General features: G+C 39.7%; 1 protein-coding gene across 2 annotated transcripts in view; it reads left to right on the plus strand.

Moving 5' to 3' along the window:
* Positions 1 to 497: 497 nt before the first annotated feature.
* The window catches only part of GFPT1 (glutamine--fructose-6-phosphate transaminase 1), a 62,453-nt gene continuing 46,232 nt past the window's right edge, over positions 498 to 16,718 (plus strand). For both annotated transcript variants that reach the window (XM_070379346.1, XM_070379347.1), the window contains exons 1-3: positions 498 to 681; positions 10,907 to 11,014; positions 13,251 to 13,358. In XM_070379346.1, coding sequence (XP_070235447.1) covers positions 675 to 681; positions 10,907 to 11,014; positions 13,251 to 13,358 — 223 coding nt within the window. In that variant the 5' untranslated portion in view covers positions 498 to 674. The remainder of the gene's footprint in view (positions 682 to 10,906; positions 11,015 to 13,250; positions 13,359 to 16,718) is intronic.

Here is a 16,718-nt window from a genome sequence, read left to right on the forward strand (position 1 = left end):
TCCCCTCACTCAATCCTGTGCAATTTCTCATCAGTCTTCCGTCCTTTTCCCTTCCTGACTTGTTGGTCCCCCAGGATAAGGCCGCCTGTTCTCTTCCTCCTCCTCCTCCGCTCGATGGGGTGCTGGGTCTTGGGGCCTTGGGCTACACGAGGCGAACAACGCACGCTATTTGCTTTGCTAACAAGTCCATCCTCTTTACTGATCCTTTCGTCGTTCCCTGCCAGCCGCCGTGTTCCTTATTCCCCGCAGGGCAGTGCCTAGCGCTGCTCGCCCCGGGGCGGGCGTCTCCAGGAACCTCAAGCGGATACGGCCACGAACCGGTGCCACGTCTCCGCCGCCAGCAGGCCAGGGCCTGCGTGGGCTCGGGGGCGGGGCGGGGCGGGGCGGTGCGAGGAGGCGGGACCTGCGCGTGAGCGGCGCGGGCGCGGCCCAATGGGACCTGCGGGCGGCGGCGGCGGCGGCGCGGTGCGCGCCGGGGGGCGGGGCCCCGCGGCAGTTGCTGGCAAGCCCGGGAGGCCGAGACCGCTGTCGTTGCCTCCGCCGTCGCATCCCCTGAGGGAGTCGTGTCGGCGCCCCCTTGGTCCCCAAGCTCGCGGGTTGCCCTACAGGCTCGTGTACGCTCCCGGACTCGCCAGCCGCTCGCCATTCGCCTTGCCAACCGTGCCTCCTGCAGCATGTGTGGTAAGGGGGCCGCGGGCGGGGGGCGTGTTGCGGGGCGGTGCTGGGGTGCCGTGCGGGCGCCGTTGAGGCCGGTGGCGCCGGCGGGAGCGGGGAGCGGGAGTGTGGAGGGTGCGAAATCTGGGTGTTGGGCCGGGGGCGTCCCGCGGTGGCTGAGGCTGCTGGGGGAAGGGGAGCTGGAGTGTGGAGGGGTGGACCTGGAAGGGCACCTGAGAGGAGGGCGGGCCTTAGAGGGGATCTGGGGGGCCGAATGGGGGCTTTGCGAAAAGAAGAGAAATAGGAGGGAAAAGCAGTGTCTTGTATTGGAAAAGGGGCGAGGGCTGAGGGAACTGAGGTGTGGAGGGGAGTGAATTCAAAAGAGTCCAGGTGAGTGAGGCAACCTGTGGAACATCAGGTGAGGTCTCTTGAATTTATCTCGCATGTTTCTAGGATTTATCCTTTAAAAAATACTTAATATTAGTTTCTTTCTTTCGGGCACGCCCAGCAGAAAATAGAACTATAACTAGAACTACGATAATGACATTATGCATGATCTTACTTCCTGCCTATCCCCCCGCCCCGCCCCGCCCCCTGCCCCCGACTCAGCAGAACCCAATGCTGATCAATACCTTTGCGAATGGGCCCGGAAGTGGCCGTGGAGAGAGATCGTACTTCATTTATCCCTTGAGTGTGCTTCCATTTGAAACACTTACTTATGAGAAATATTGGCCTGCATTTAATGAATGTGTTACCTAGAACAGCTAAAACCTGAAGTTAGGCTCTTCTATTACATGATTTGAGACTTAGTCATTTTAATAGTAACCTGAAAGTGTTGTGAATTAAAAGGGGTTTCCCAGGTGGCGCTAGTGGTAAAGAAACGACCGGCCAATGCAGGAGATGTAAGGAGACGCAGGATCGTACCCTGGGTCGGGAAGATTCCCCAGGAGGAGGGTATGGCAACCCACTCTAGTATTCTTGCCTGGGGAATACAAAGGACAGAGGAGCCTGACGGGCTACAGTTTGTAGGGTCTCAGAGTCGGACACGACTGAAGTGACTTAGGACGCACGCACAGTGAGTTCGAAAGGAATTGTCAGAATTGTATCTGAAATGACTAATATGCTCTAAAATTGGTACTAACTTGGCTATTGTAAACAAAAAGAATTGAATTCTTACCTTCCTTATTGAAATTTACAACAACTTTACCCCTGGAAGATAAACACCTTTTAAGGGAATTATGATTGCAATAGAATTGAAGCTACCTGGGAAAGTTATTCTTTGTAGCCCTTTTCAAGAAGAACTGAGCAGGAGGTAGCTGGTGCTGATTAGTGTCTCTTTTTCTTGTATTTAACTTAATGCTAATTTCAGCTTCTAAAATGAAGATCAGATTTAAATTTAGAGTAGACTAAAAAAACTGCACAAAAAACAAACAACTATAAATAGCTTGCTGAAATTATTTGGAAGAGTGGACTTTAGAATCAGTTATACTTTTGCTGTGTCTCAGGGTAGCAGAATGGTTTTCCGAAAGACATAATTTAGTTTGGAGCTGGCCCCCAAACTAAAGGGGGCCCCCAGGGTGCTTGGTTTGGTAATTAAGTGTTTCTAAGTGATGAAGCATTCACCTAGTCAAGTACCTGGCTTTCTGGTTGCAGATCATTTCTTATCTTGTTCCAGGAAAAAGGAAGTAAAAAATAGATTAGTATAAAAGAAAACATAAGATCTGGTTTAGAAAACGTTCAGATAAGAGTGGAGGTTCAGATTTTAGGGTGGAGATTAAATGTTAGACATTTTCACACAGCCAGCATCCCCATTCCACTGTGTTTTACTACTGAGGAAACAGGTGACGGAGCAAGAAATAAAAAACTAGTATTTGAGGCATTTCGAAGGTCCTGCTCTTAACCTGGATCAGAGTTTTACATGATTCCAGGAATATCCAGAATTTATCTTCTCTTTGGTGTATGGTTCTGAAAGTTAACTGTTAAGACAAGATTTGTCTTTGTTTTCTTCCCACTTATTAATTATTGAAATAGAATTTCTAGGCAGAGGAACTGAGTGGAGATGAGATTAGATGGGAAAATTTAGAGGTTTACTTTGTGAATACCTGCTGCTTGTTAAAGGTTTTCTAAATGATTATTTGATTTCAACATTGCAGAATATTGAAACAGAAGAATGAGGGTAGCAATTCTTTTTTGATAGCTTTTTCCAATCAGAAATACTGGTAAAACTGTTATTTATCAGATTGTATTGGGATGTTAGTAAGTGTTACTGAGGGGAAAAAAGATTTTATGGTCAAATAAACTTAAGAAGCAAATTTAAACAATACTGAACTGGCCTTTTTTTTTTTTTTCAGTTTTTTAATTGCAGGATTTATTGGAACGTTTCATGTGCCAATAAGCATTAAGAACCTTTGTCTTCCTCTTATTCTTGATTCTTCGGAATGCACTTTGTCCTTTATAATCTGTTTTACCTTTGGCTTCAGTAAGAGAGTCAATTCACTTAAACTTCACACAGCTCTTAACAGATTTTGCTGCATTTTTTTTTTACATAAGTATGGGATTATACGTTTTTGCTTCAGTGGTATATATAAGCGACATTTTCGTAGATGAGATTGTATTTAAAAGCAGTTAGAGAGCCGCAATTAAAAAATATTCTGAAATGAATCCTTAAAAATTGTTTTGTAATTATACTGTGTAATGGCTGTGGGGCTATTTAAGTGATGCTGAGACTGGCTTCTATGATAAATCATAAAATTAGTTATATTGCCATATTCTTAAACATACCGAGTATGAAGTAGAAGTGAAAGAAAAGAATTATCGCTTAATGAGCATTTTCTCAGTTGTGTTCCCTGGAAAAGGAAAAGTTAACAGGTTCTGGTAATGAGCAGTATAAGGTGGGAGTTTTGTAACAGATAAGTTTGGGTAATTCTGCTTTTGGAGATTCTCAATTAGCAAGTTTAAAGTTTTTAGGAAGTTCTACAAATAAAACTGTTAACTTTGTTTAATCCAGTATTTCTTAAACCTTTAATTATGGAGACTTTCTTTTACTGTATGCCTACTTAGCATCCTGCAATATAGTGTTCTCTTTCTGTGGTTTGAGAATTTTTGACTGTACATTTTAGGTGCCTAGAAAGTACTAGAAGGTATTTGATATGTATGTATAACTGAGTCACTTGGATGTACATCAGAAATTAACACACCATTATAAAGCAACTATACTTCAATAACAAAATATTGGTAAAAGAAAAGAAATTTTAAGTGATCTCTTTGTACTTGGCACTCTGCCCTTAGGAGAGACGACTAGAACAAGGGAATTGCCTTCAAGGAATTGCTGTCTGATTGAAAGGAACAGTAAATACACGTGCAACAGGTGTGGGTGATAATAACACAGTCCTTGTTCATTGCCATGTTTAAGATTTTGAGTGAAATGAATAGAAATTCAGAGACTGGTTAGGCCAGGAATGTTCCAGATGACAGGATAGGACTCTTGGTGAGGACTGCTGCCAGCTGGTAAAGAACTAGTGCATTGTGAGAGACACCACTGATGACACATTTTACCAAACAATGTATGAAGTCAGAAATAATAAATTAAGAAGCACTACCAGTGGGTTTGAAAGAAGAAATTGAAGTACCAGGAAAAGAGGCCAAAGAATAGTAGTTAGAGGCACAAACGTTCTAAAGTGGTATATTGCCTTAGTAGAAAGTCTGTAAGAGTAGAAAAAGGGTCATTCATGTTTAATACTGCAGAGAGAGATTAATTGCATTTGGCTATAAAGAAATCATTAGAGAAGTTACACATATGAAGGTAGAAGAATTTAAGTTTGTGTTCAGGAAGAGAGCATGTATACCAACAAGAGAGACAATATTGTGAAACTGAAGTCCCTGGTAGAGTTGAAAAGTTGATTTCCAACATGTAAGCTATGAAATTAAAACCAGGTGTTAACTGGTTGATTCATACCCTAAGCATTGTCTCTAAATTGACTGAAAGTTGAGCTAGATCATTAGATAATGAAAACTCAACCCACTGTTGTGTAGGACAGGGATGCCTGGTGTGCTGCAGTCCATGGGATTGCAAAGAGTCAGACACAACTGAGCTACTGAACTGAACTGTTGTGTAGGATCCTCATAATATTTTGATGTTAACAAAAAGTTCTGTATTTATAAAATCAAGGACTCACTTATCAAGACAAGTAGGAGAGGTTTGTTCAAGTAGGAGAGGTTGGTTCATGGAATAGTGTGTAGAATATCTTTCTCTATTTTGAGTTTATAAGGAAGGATAAGAGAGGTATAGAGTATTATACCCTTAAGATGAAGAAGAAGGCTTCAGTTCTACAAAGAATCTACCAGAAATGAGAAAGAAGCTGGAAAGAGAGAAATGAGGATTTAAGAGTTAGTCTAGATTCTAGACTTTAGCATAATATCTGGGGGTGATTTGAAAGTTAGACAAACAGTGAATTAGCAGAACTGGTCAGCAGTTGGGAGGGTCTCTAGGAAAGTAGACCTCAGATGGATGGATGACCTGAAATGGATGGATTTCACTGTAGGAGTGCTCAGGGACACAGGTGAGAGCATAATGGGCCCAGAGGGGCTGACTTGGCAAGATGATGAAAAACTGTGGTCTGATGTGTGATTGATCAGAGAGAAGCAGGAGAGATGGAATGTTGGAATGTGTGTAAGCAAGGAATGCATGCTTTTTCTCAGGAAAGATGATGACAAAGGTAGACTGTGAGGGAGTGTATAATTAGTGATGTCAGGGTTTAAAACACAGCTTTGAGTTCCAGGGTGTTAAATACGCAAGAGAGAAGTGTTTTGGAGCTCCGTCCAGTGGCCACAAGTATTTACAACAAAGTAGGGGACAATTCAACCAGCATTTTGTAACTAGGAAAAAGATTTTGAACAGTTAAATAAAAAATGGGAATTTCTCTTGTGTCACTCCATGTAATTTTTTCTTTGTGTTTTTGGGGTTGTAGAAAATGTTCTCTCAAATATTTCATCTTTTAGAGGAATCTTACCTATAGAATGTGCCTGCACAATTATAGTATTGACTGTGTTTTATGGCAAGTGTCCAGTTGTGTATAACTTTAATTGCAGAATTGTTTATAATTACAAAGAGTTAGGAAAGCCTCAATAAATAGGTAAATGGCTGGGTAAAAAATGAGAAGTCTATTATGATCTACTATTATTATCCAGCCATTAAATAGACTGGGGTGGATGTGTTGTACTGACATAAAAAGATCTCCAACATCTTAAGAGAAAAATACAGAACAATATGTGTATTATCACATTCATATGCTTTTAGAAAAACCTCTAAGACCATATACATCTGAGTTTATATATGTAGAAAAATTCATACCTGAAGGTTTGGTGCAATTTGTGTGGGGTTAATGGTAGTTATCTCTTGTATGGAGGTGGAAAAGAGATTTTTCACAATTTATTCTGTAGGATTTGTGTAATTTGAATCTTTAGTGATAATTTGTAAGTTGTTATAAGAATTGTAAAAAGGAAACAAATGACATTGTGGATGGATTGTTTCAGAAAATATAAAATTTGGAGAAGGGATTTGAACTCTTAATACTGATAAACTCTGATATCTAGGTTCTCATCAGAATATTGAAGCTGTCAAAGTGAGAAAATACGGAAGAGCAAAATTTCTTCCTGAAACTAATACAATATTGCAAGTTAATAATACCTCATATAAAGTAAAATTTTTTGTTCATAAGAACCTAAATTAAACCAGACATAGAAACAATAATGTGATTGGTCAGCTAAATTGCATTGTTTTCATTTCAGTACAGTTGAACAGTCTTTGCCTATAACTAGATTGCTTTTAACCAGGTGTGTCAAGTCTATGATCTAGGTCATGTCTGAATATCTTGTTAAGCAAGGCGCTTATAAGTGCTTTTATGTCACTGAATTTAAGTTGCCATTTTCTGAGAATGGTGCTTGTAGGTGCAGCCTCTTGCTTCAGTTAGGGATATATTTATTCCAGGTATATTACATTAACAAGAAATTTTCACTTTGGAAACACAAGCCGACTTGGCAGTAGAAAATCTCCTGTGCTCCATATAGCTACTACTGTTAGTGGCATTGGAACAGTTACTGAAGAGCTGTGAAGAGTTGGTTTTTAGGCTTTTGTAGTTACCTTAAGCAGAACTGTTTATTGTGAGGTTTGACAAGACAAACACCAAAGACCTGAAGTAGGGATTGCTACTCTGTCGCTTTGAGTTATGAATACTTACCCTGTAAACGGCTGTAAATATGCTCTGCATGCCCAATTGGCAATTGTTTGCGGTTCTGTTTTCCCCAAGATTACAGATAACCCCCTAACCTGAACAAGTGGGCCAGCTGTGCTCTCAAGGGGCTGGTGTGTAAATCAACAGATTTATCCTCTTTATCTTTCATTTTCCTAATGCTGGATAACTAACTTTCTTCTCCCAGCTCTGATACTTTGATCTTAGAGAATTTTTCTATGTGTGTCGTCCTTTTAATCCTCTTAGTTTCTGCCTAGTTATGCAAGGAGAAATATCGCTCCTACTACTTCCTCTATTCTACCTCTTCTTTTTTACTTTGTTCCAATAGTGAACCAAAACAATGACAGTAATGATTATTGGTAATAGTAGTGCTTCCTCTCTTGAGAGAAAGGCAGGTTTTGAATTGGAATTGATATATGGTATTTCATTGAATATAAGATGCCATTTATTGGGAAATGTACCATTTTTATATGGACCACAAAGAAAGAAAATATGAATGTCTTGAAATCAGTGTTGTCAGTATCTAAAGGCCTAGAAATTGTTATGAGAATACTTTCAGAGTATCATAGGCTAAGCGATATAGTTGTCTTTACTGTAAAGCTGCGATGAATCTTAGTATTGCTAATAGGGAATCAACAGACAATATAAAAAACATACATACTTACGTGAAACTTCCCTGGCGGTCCAGTGGTTAACCCTCTGTGCTTCCATTGCCGGGCGCGGGTTCGATCTCAGGTTGGGTAACTAAGGTCCTGCACGCTGCAGTGAAGGCCAGAGGTCCTGTGTGCTGCGACTAAGACCTGGCGCAGCCAGATAAATAAAAACCTTGTTTGTTTGGAGAGGGATATTGGTTTAGAGAATATTTCTCTTCCTATAAAATTGTACTCAGGATCTCAGGATCCATACAATGAACCAATGTAAACCAGGGAGATTGAAGTTAGGAAAAATATCAAAGTTGAATGTTGTTGAATTACATGTGTTGAAATTAGTGAATTTAGTATGACATCACTGTGAATTTTCTTTTAAAAAATGTATTGAATCTCTCTATAACTTGTCTTAAAAACAATGTTTTTGTCATTAACATTTAAATTGTTTTAAAAATTGGTATTTGATTATCATATTTCATCTTTAATTCTATGAATGTATTATTTTTTTTACCATCAGAATTGCATTTCTTTAAGTGAACAAACCAAACAAAAACAAGAATGTAGCAACACAGAACAGAGTATATAAGGTATACAGAAGTAGAAATATAATGTTGTATGTGTGTGTGTGTTAGTTGCTTAGTCGTGTCTGACTCTTTTCAACCCCATAGACTGCAGCCCACCAGGCCCCTCTGTCCATGGGATTCTCCAGGCAAGAACACTGTTGGGGGCAGGGAGGGGTTGCCATTTCCTTCTCCAAAAGGAACTATAGAAAGAAGGAAAGTGATGTCGCTCAGTCATGTCCGACTCTCTGTGACCACATGGACTGTAGCCTACCAGACTCCTCCATCCATGGAATTTTCCAGGCAAGAGTACTGGAGTGGTTGCCATTTCCTTCTCCGATAATGTTATATACATGCAACTTATTACCTCAATAAAAAAATAAATACCTCATAAATTATATTGAGGTAGAAAGAAATGCCTCAGTATTACCTCAATAAAAAAAATAAATCTCAGGAAAAAGGAATTATATTTCTTTTATTTTTATTTGTAAAAAAATTTTGGCCATGTTTCACTGCACATAGGATCTTAGTTCCCCAACCATGGATCGAGCCCACACATCCTTCATTAGAAGTGCAGAGTCTTAATCACTGGAACGCCAGGGAAGGAATTACATTTCTTAAGGGAGAGCTGATTTAGTAGTGAATTTTTCTGAATGTGTTGCATTATTGGGATTTGGACTTCTTTAAGGCTTTTGGAGAGTGAAAAAGTTGGCTTAAAGCTCAACATTCAGAAAACGAAGATCATGGCATCTGGTCCCATCACTTCATGGGAAATAGATGGGGAAACAGTGGAAACAGTGGCTGACTTTATTTTTCTGGGCTCCAAAATCACTGCAGATGGTGACTTGCAGCCATGAAATTAAAAGACACTTACTCCTTGGAAGGAAAGTTATGACCAACCTAGATAGCATTGAAAAGCAGAGACATTACTTTGCCAACAAAGGTTCATCTAGTCAAGGCTATGGTTTTTCCTGTGGTCATGTATGGATGTGAGAGTTGGACTGTGAAGAAGGCTGAGCGCCAAGAATTGATGCTTTTGAACTGTGGTGTTGGAGAAGACTCTTGAGAGTCCCTTGGACTGCAAGGAGATCCAACCAGTCCATTCTGAAGGAGATCATCCCTGGGATTTCTTTGGAAGGAATGATGCTAAAGCTGAAACTCCAGTACTTTGGCCACCTCATGCGAAGAGTTGACTCATTGGAAAAGACCCTGATGCTGGGAGGGATTGGGGGCAGGAGGAGAAGGGGACGACAGAGGATGAGATGGCTAGATGGCATCACTGACTCAATGGACGTGAGTCTGAGTGAACTCCAGGAGTTGGTGATGGGCAGGGAGGCCTGGCGTGCTGCGATTCATGAGGTCGCAAAGAGTCAGACACGACTGAGCGACTGATCTGATCTGATCTTATAGTTTGATTTTTCAGTTTTTATACATTTAAGCTATATTCTTGCTGGCCAAAGCACAATCATGGAAGACCTCAGAATATTTTCATGCTGCTATTCCTAAAATGTGGATTTCCTTTACCTGTGTTCTGTTGCCACTTTACTGGATCAGTTTATGTTGTACAAGTCTCTGTTTATAGTTTTGCTTTTCGAAATGATTGCTCCTTTTCTATGAATTCTCAGTTCAGGTTCAGTCACTCAGTCGTGTCCGACTCTTTGCGACCCATGGACTGCAGCATGCTAGGTTTCCCTGTCCATCACCATCTCCTGAAGCCTACTCAAAATCATGTCCATTGAGTTGGTGATGCCATCCAACCATCTCATCCTCTGTCATCCCCTTCTCCTCCTGCCTTCTATCTTTCCAGCTTCAGGGTCTTTTCAAATGAGTCAGTTCATTGCATCAGGTGGCCAAAGTATTGGAGTTTCAGCTTCAACATCAGTCCTTCCAATGAATATTCAGGACTGATTTCCTTTAGGATAAACTGGTTGGATCTCCTTGCAGTCCAAGGGACTCTCAAGAGTCTTCTCCAACACCACAGTTCAAAAGCATCAATTCTTCAGTGCTCAGCTTTCTTTATAGTCCAACTCTTACATCCATACATGACTACTGGAAAAACCATAGCTTTGACTAGACGGACCTTTGTTGGCAAAGTAATGTCTCTGCTTTTTAATATGCTGTCTTGATTGGTTCTCAAGAGTGAGAATTCTCAAGAGTTAATAATATGTGTTACAGTTATTTGTCCTTTACTAGAGTCTGGTGAACAAGTGAGAAACCACTGCTTCTATGATGATTACATATTTTTTAAGCCTTTTTCTCTATGATTAAATGATTTAGATTGTGAGTATTCTTCACATCATTGTTATTTATAAGTTATTTATTCCTAAATGTGTTGATAGCATGGTCATTGAAAGTAAGAAAAATTATTCTATGTAAGTTTTGTAGGGTACATATGTTACTTAAAATATTTAGTTCAGAAAATGTTTTCCTTTAAAAATAATGCTCAGTGTATAGAACATAAATCCCAAATTTGTTGGTTAATTTTGAAAAATAAATTTTACTTGATAAAATGTCAATGATGAAGGTAAGTCACCAGTCTTACAAACTTCTTTGAAAAACTGAACATTTGTTTTGACATATTTGCTTCAGTCTTTTTTATATGTATAAGAATTGAAAAAGTTTCACTGCCTTTGAACAGTTTGAAGTGAAGATTTCTTTTGTTTTCAAAGATGGACTCAAGCTTCACCTTTTTTGCACATCTTATACATTATTATGCAAATTAGGGTTTTGGTCATAACTATGCCAATTTTGATTCTCTAGTCAGAATTTTCTATTAATTAAATTTGTTTATTTGCAGGTATATTTGCTTACTTAAACTACCATGTTCCTCGCACAAGACGAGAAATTTTGGAGACGCTAATCAAAGGCCTTCAGCGACTGGAGTACAGAGGATACGATTCTGCTGGTATTTCCTTTAAAAAATATTACGGGTGTTGCATGATTCTTGACTCTCAATAAAAAGGGTTTTTTGTTTTCGGTTCCTAGACTTTTTATAATATCCATTTTGTTGTTTCTGGTAAATCTAAAATCTGAAGAATTTTTGTTTTTTATCATATTTAAGGCTTGTTCATTCAGTTTCAACAACATTACCATTTATGTAGAGAATTGCTTCTTATGGGTCTCTTCTTGTGCTAAGAATGTTACTGTAAAAACAAGTTACTGGGGCCATTTTCATTATAGAACAGAGTTTTTGAAGGCTTTACTCTCTAAAATTTTTTTTCTTTCCAATATCTTTTAATTTCTTTTTCTCCATGGATTCCATGCTTCTGGCGTGTGATCTTGCCCAAGATTCTGTCTTACATAAATGACAAAGCAAAGAAAAATAACTTTTTGTCAACTTTATGTTCTACTCCAACTCCTTCCCTTAATCATATTGGGGTTCCCAAGACCATCTCCAGTTTCACTGATTCCTTCAGAGCATTCAGCATATAATTGTACTCATGGCTATAGTTTATTATAGCAAAAGAATAAAAAGCAAAATTAACAAAGAGAGAAGGTGCGTGGGGCGAAGTCTGGAGGAAGCCAGGCATAGGCTTCAGAATTCTCTCCCTGTGGAGTCCCCACACGTGCTTGATTCCCCCAGCGAGTTGGACAACATGTGTAAAATGTGTACCAGGGAAGCTCATTACTAACTCTGTGCTCAAGATTGTCACTGTGGGCTGGTTATGTAGATACCTGGTGCCTAACATGTACCAACATTGCAGGCTCTTAGAAGGGAAGTGGATGTTCAGCATAAGCCACATTGTTTGCTCCAATGGTATAGGTGCAATAAGCCATTCTTAATCAGTTAACCTGGTGGGGGCCAGCTTTGCAAGCAAGCCTTTCTAAGATAGCGGTCTTGGGCCTACCATATTAACTCTTTACACTCAACATTGCCCTATGTAATGGGCGTTTATCTTCCTTGACTCTTCCTCAGCTAATGGAAAGTCAATTCCTCAACTCTTTGTTCTTCAAATTCTCTCTCTCCTTCACCTCTGACAACATATCTTCTCATTCTCTTCCTAACTTGCTGATTATTTCTTTTTTGTCTGCTTTGGAGGCTGCTTTTCTTTCACCTATTACTTATTTTAATGTTCCTCAAGATATTGGGTTGGCCAAAAAGTTCATTTGGATTTTTCCATAACATCCTGTGGAAAACCCGAATGAACTTTTTGACTTACTCAGTGTTTTCCTGAGTCCTCTTTCCTTATTTTGTATCTTTGTGCGTGAGCTCTGACTTCATCAGCCTCCTGTATGTTGGTGACTTACAATCCATATGTATTTCCCATGTTGCACACCTGTTTTTCCGGCTACTTCTTAGAAATTTTTCCCTGGACAAACCACGATATTGTAAACCTTGCATGCTCAGAATTGAACTGAATACATTCCAGTTCTCATCCGTGTCTCACTCTATCCTTTCTCTCTTCCTTTTGCCAACAGCCAGTCATTCAGCAAGTCCTTTGAGCCTGGGAGTTGCTTTCTCTCGTTACCTTCAGTCAGTTCTGCTTTTCAGTACACCCATCACTTCATGACCATTGTGTAGCTCAGGCCTTCCTCATTTTTGCTTTGCTGTAACTGTAACTTCTGACAGCAGGTTTCTTCTTCCCTGTTTCTCTCCTCCAGCTTTTGCACTGTTTTCAAAGAGTTTTCTAAACTTCTTTGCCGTGTCATTTCTCTGCTTGAAACAACTCAGTGGTTTTCCAGTACCTCTAGAGTAACTTTTTCAAATTCTGTAGGAACTTTAGTAGAATCTTGAGAGCTGTGTGTCCTGGCATCCCTTCCTTACCCTGCTTCTGAGGTGGTGCCAGTCTTCTCTCTATCTCCATTGTGCTGCAGTCGCAACCTGTAGCACTTTTATTCTAGTCACATGACTTTTATTATATTAAAACCACACTGTATGGTAATTATTTTTTCCTTGTCTGTCTTCTCAATAGACTGTTGAGAAATTTGAGAACAGGAATTGAATTTTCTTCATTTTTATCTCTAGTGGCTATCATGGTTCTTGACATATAGTACGTTTTCAGTAAATTTTGAATTGATAAGTAAATGAATTAATTAGATGAAAAAAATTTATTTTTCACTTACAAGTTCTGCCTTTCAGTCATAGTTTCTAAGTAGTAGCCAATTTCTAAATCTTGCTTTTCTACCTCTGGATGATTCAGGTGTGGGAATTGACGGAGGCAATGATAAAGATTGGGAAGCCAATGCCTGCAAAATCCAGCTCATTAAGAAGAAAGGAAAAGTTAAGGCACTGGATGAAGAAGTTCACAGTAATGTACTTAGTTTGTTTTTTGTCCCCCCTCCTCTTTTCTTCCTTCTCCCTTCCTTACCAAATTATTTTTCCTCCCATATTTTGGGGCCCATTTTAAGAATGGTGATTCTTAAAGTTGAAGGGAGGGAAGAAAAGTAGTTTTGATACTGTTTGTACTGCTTTTAATGTACCTTTGTTGCAGAAATATTATTAACTGGGGAGGGAAATAGCCATCATTCCTGAGGAAGGGCCTTTCATAAGACAAAAGGTATTTTTAGTAGTGCCCTTACTCATGTGGCTTCACTTGGTGCTTGTCTTCACTTTGGACTAAAATGCTGAGTTTGGATATATCATCAGTCTGGATGTTGTACCTTTTAGTAGGTCTGATACAATCAGGTAACTATCATATTTTTACCTCGTGATTTTCTTACTCCCCGAGCATAAAGTAGTTGCCAGAGATACATATTCCATCATACAGAGTGTACTTTACAGTATTTATTCATTATTTTGTGTTTATACATTTTATTTTTTCACAGAAAACTTGAAAACAAAGCAAATACTTTGAAGTAAATTGATTGAAAAAACATATAAAAAAAATCCTCCACAAAACCCAGGAAACAGTAGGTTGTTTATATACCTGCTGAAATGGATGCCATCGTTATCATTGTAAAGGGGTACAGGTGAAAGAGGAGAACAATGGATTTACTCATCTTTAATTTTTGCATAAGCCAGACATTCAGCTTCATGGTACAATTGATGCTTGAACAACATGGGTATGAACTGTGCAGGTTCATTTATATGGAGATTTTTTTTTTTTCCCTGTAGTAAATACTACACTGCTACACCATCCATGGTTGGTTAAACCTGTGGATGTGGAACCTTGGATCCAGAAGCTGGCTATAAGTTACATGTAGGTTTTTGACTGCTCAGTGAGTCAGCACCCCTAACCCCCTGTGTTGTTCAAGGGTCAACTGTACTTGTTCAACAAATTATGACAGTATTTATTTTGAATCTGTTATGGATAAGATTAGCTTGGAATAAAGCAGACACCCAAACAGCTACACTTCAAAAACTTGATTATAAATATTTGGTCTACTGTGTGTACTGCATCCTGTTTACCAGGTTGAATATAGTAGGTTTTATAGGAGAGAACAAACGGATTGGTTTAAGATTCAGAGGAGAGCTAGTTCCCACAAGTTGGGGAGGCTAAGTATATGTAAGGATTGGCTGCTAATTATATTGGGGCAGTGAAGGTGAGAGGGAGGACCTTCTGAATAGATTAGCTTGGGTCAAAGTAAGAATAGGGAAGGCAAGTTTGATGGAATGGTAGATAGCTTTCAAAGCTGCATTGTTGGTCAGTGAGTATGGCAGGCTGGAAAGGAAGATAGTGACCAGAATCACCATCTTTGAATGTCGTCATATTGAAACATGTTCCCTCCTGCAGGAAAGTGATCTCTTTTCTGGAATGGTCACTTGCAGACAGAGCTGGAGAATTTGTACCTGATGAGTCCCTTGGGAGAGCAGTCTGGCACTGTCTAAATGGGAGATGCTTATCCCTTATGGCCAGGCACTTCCATTCGTGGGTGTGTACTCGAAAGAAACACTATGACAAGGAGACATGACAATTAGATGGCATTGCAGCAAAGTTTAGAAGCAACTTCAGTGTCCACCAGCGAGGGAATGGGAGAATAAGCTGTATGTGACAGTGAATGACCATATTTAGCTTCTGGAAGGTATGTACCAGATCTGGCTCTGCTTTCTGAGAACCTAATATTGGAGTGAAAAAAAAAAACACAAAACCTGTGGAAAGGTATGTACAGTATTGTGCTATTAAAAAGAAGAACACTATAATTTATAGCTGTATTAGCACAATGGAAGTTTGAAGGCACAGGTGGGAAAGCTCTTGTGACTCCTTTGGGGAGGAAAGGAATGAAGTAGGGTATAAAGGAGGCACCAATTGCATTTTTTTTTTTTTACATTTCAGGACTTAAATAGATCTAAAGCATAAATGGCTAGAAATTAACATTTGTTAATTTGGAATGTGTTGTTTGGATATTTGTGGTGTTTATTTTGTTATTGCCAGTGTGTTAGTGTTTAACCTCTTAAGACAAAAGGGAAGGAAGACATCTCAAAGAAGGTCATTAGACTGGTTATTGGTAGCTTCTAACTTGGATAATACTTGCTGACATTTGTTGCTTTCTGTGTCCCAGACGCTTGACTGAATGCCTTCTGTGTAGTCCTCATTGTAACTGTGGAGTAGTTAAAATTATCTTCCTCATTTGCAGATGAGGAAATTGAAGCTCAGAGGAGCAGGTACTGACTTTAGATGGTGTCAACAGTAAAGCCAGTGAGGTTTGGGAGCAGAGGAAAGGCAGAAGAGGATTGCTATCCTAGATCGTGACAACTAAAGATTTTTTTAGTATTTTATATCTTAAAGCTGTAAAACACAAATGATTATATTAATATGTTAACATTTGTTCTCTGGGTGTAGGTATTTAGGTATTTTGTTATTACCAGCACATTAAATATGTTTGGACTATTAAGAAAGGTGACATCTGAGAAAAGGTACCCAGGGGACAAAGAGCCTTGGGAGTGAATGCAGGGGGAAGAGAGAAGATGCAAGAAAGGAAGTGATTGAGGCATTCCAGCTCAGAAAGGTGGGTTTGGGTAGGGAGTTAGCCTTCGTAGGGGTTAAGGGCAAAAGAAAGGCTGATTTAAACAGTTATGAGGTGAAAGAAAGCTGAGTAAGGTAGAGATTGAGGGACTACATAGAATTGAGTCTTAAGGAGAGTGTAAAAGATGTCATGAACTGTTGGGGAATTGAATGAGCTCTCAGTTTAATTAATAAGGAACATGGGTACATGGCTTTAGAGTGGAGTAACAGCGAATAGAAACAGTCAGGATTGGAGCCATGATTAATCTATAAAACCTGAAATACTACTTGTGGGGAATTTGTGTATTGTTGTAGCAATGATTTTTTTCTTATTAGACCTTAAATAAAGTTCCTTTGGCAACAGTGTACTGCTGCTGCTGCTAAGTCACTTCAGTCGTGTCCGACTCTGTGCGACCCCATAGATGGCAGCCCAGCAGGCTCCGCCGTCCCTGGGATTCTCCAGGCAAGAACACTGGAGTGGGTTGCCATTTTCTTCTTCAATGCATGAAAATGAAAAGTGAAAGTGAAGTCACTCAGTCGTGCCCAACTCTTAGCGACCCCATGGATTGGAGCCTACCAGGCTCCTCCACCCATGGGATTTTCCAGGCAAGAGTACTGGAGTGGGGTGCCATTGCCTTCTCCAACAGTGTACTAGATATGGTAATTACCTTGAATTTGAAATGGGTTCATTTTATAGACTCCTGTTATTTTCTCTGATGTACTTTC

The sequence above is a fragment of the Bos mutus genome, chromosome 11 (genome assembly GCF_027580195.1).
Source record: "Bos mutus isolate GX-2022 chromosome 11, NWIPB_WYAK_1.1, whole genome shotgun sequence".
In the NCBI taxonomy this organism is placed as follows: Eukaryota; Metazoa; Chordata; class Mammalia; order Artiodactyla; family Bovidae; genus Bos; species Bos mutus.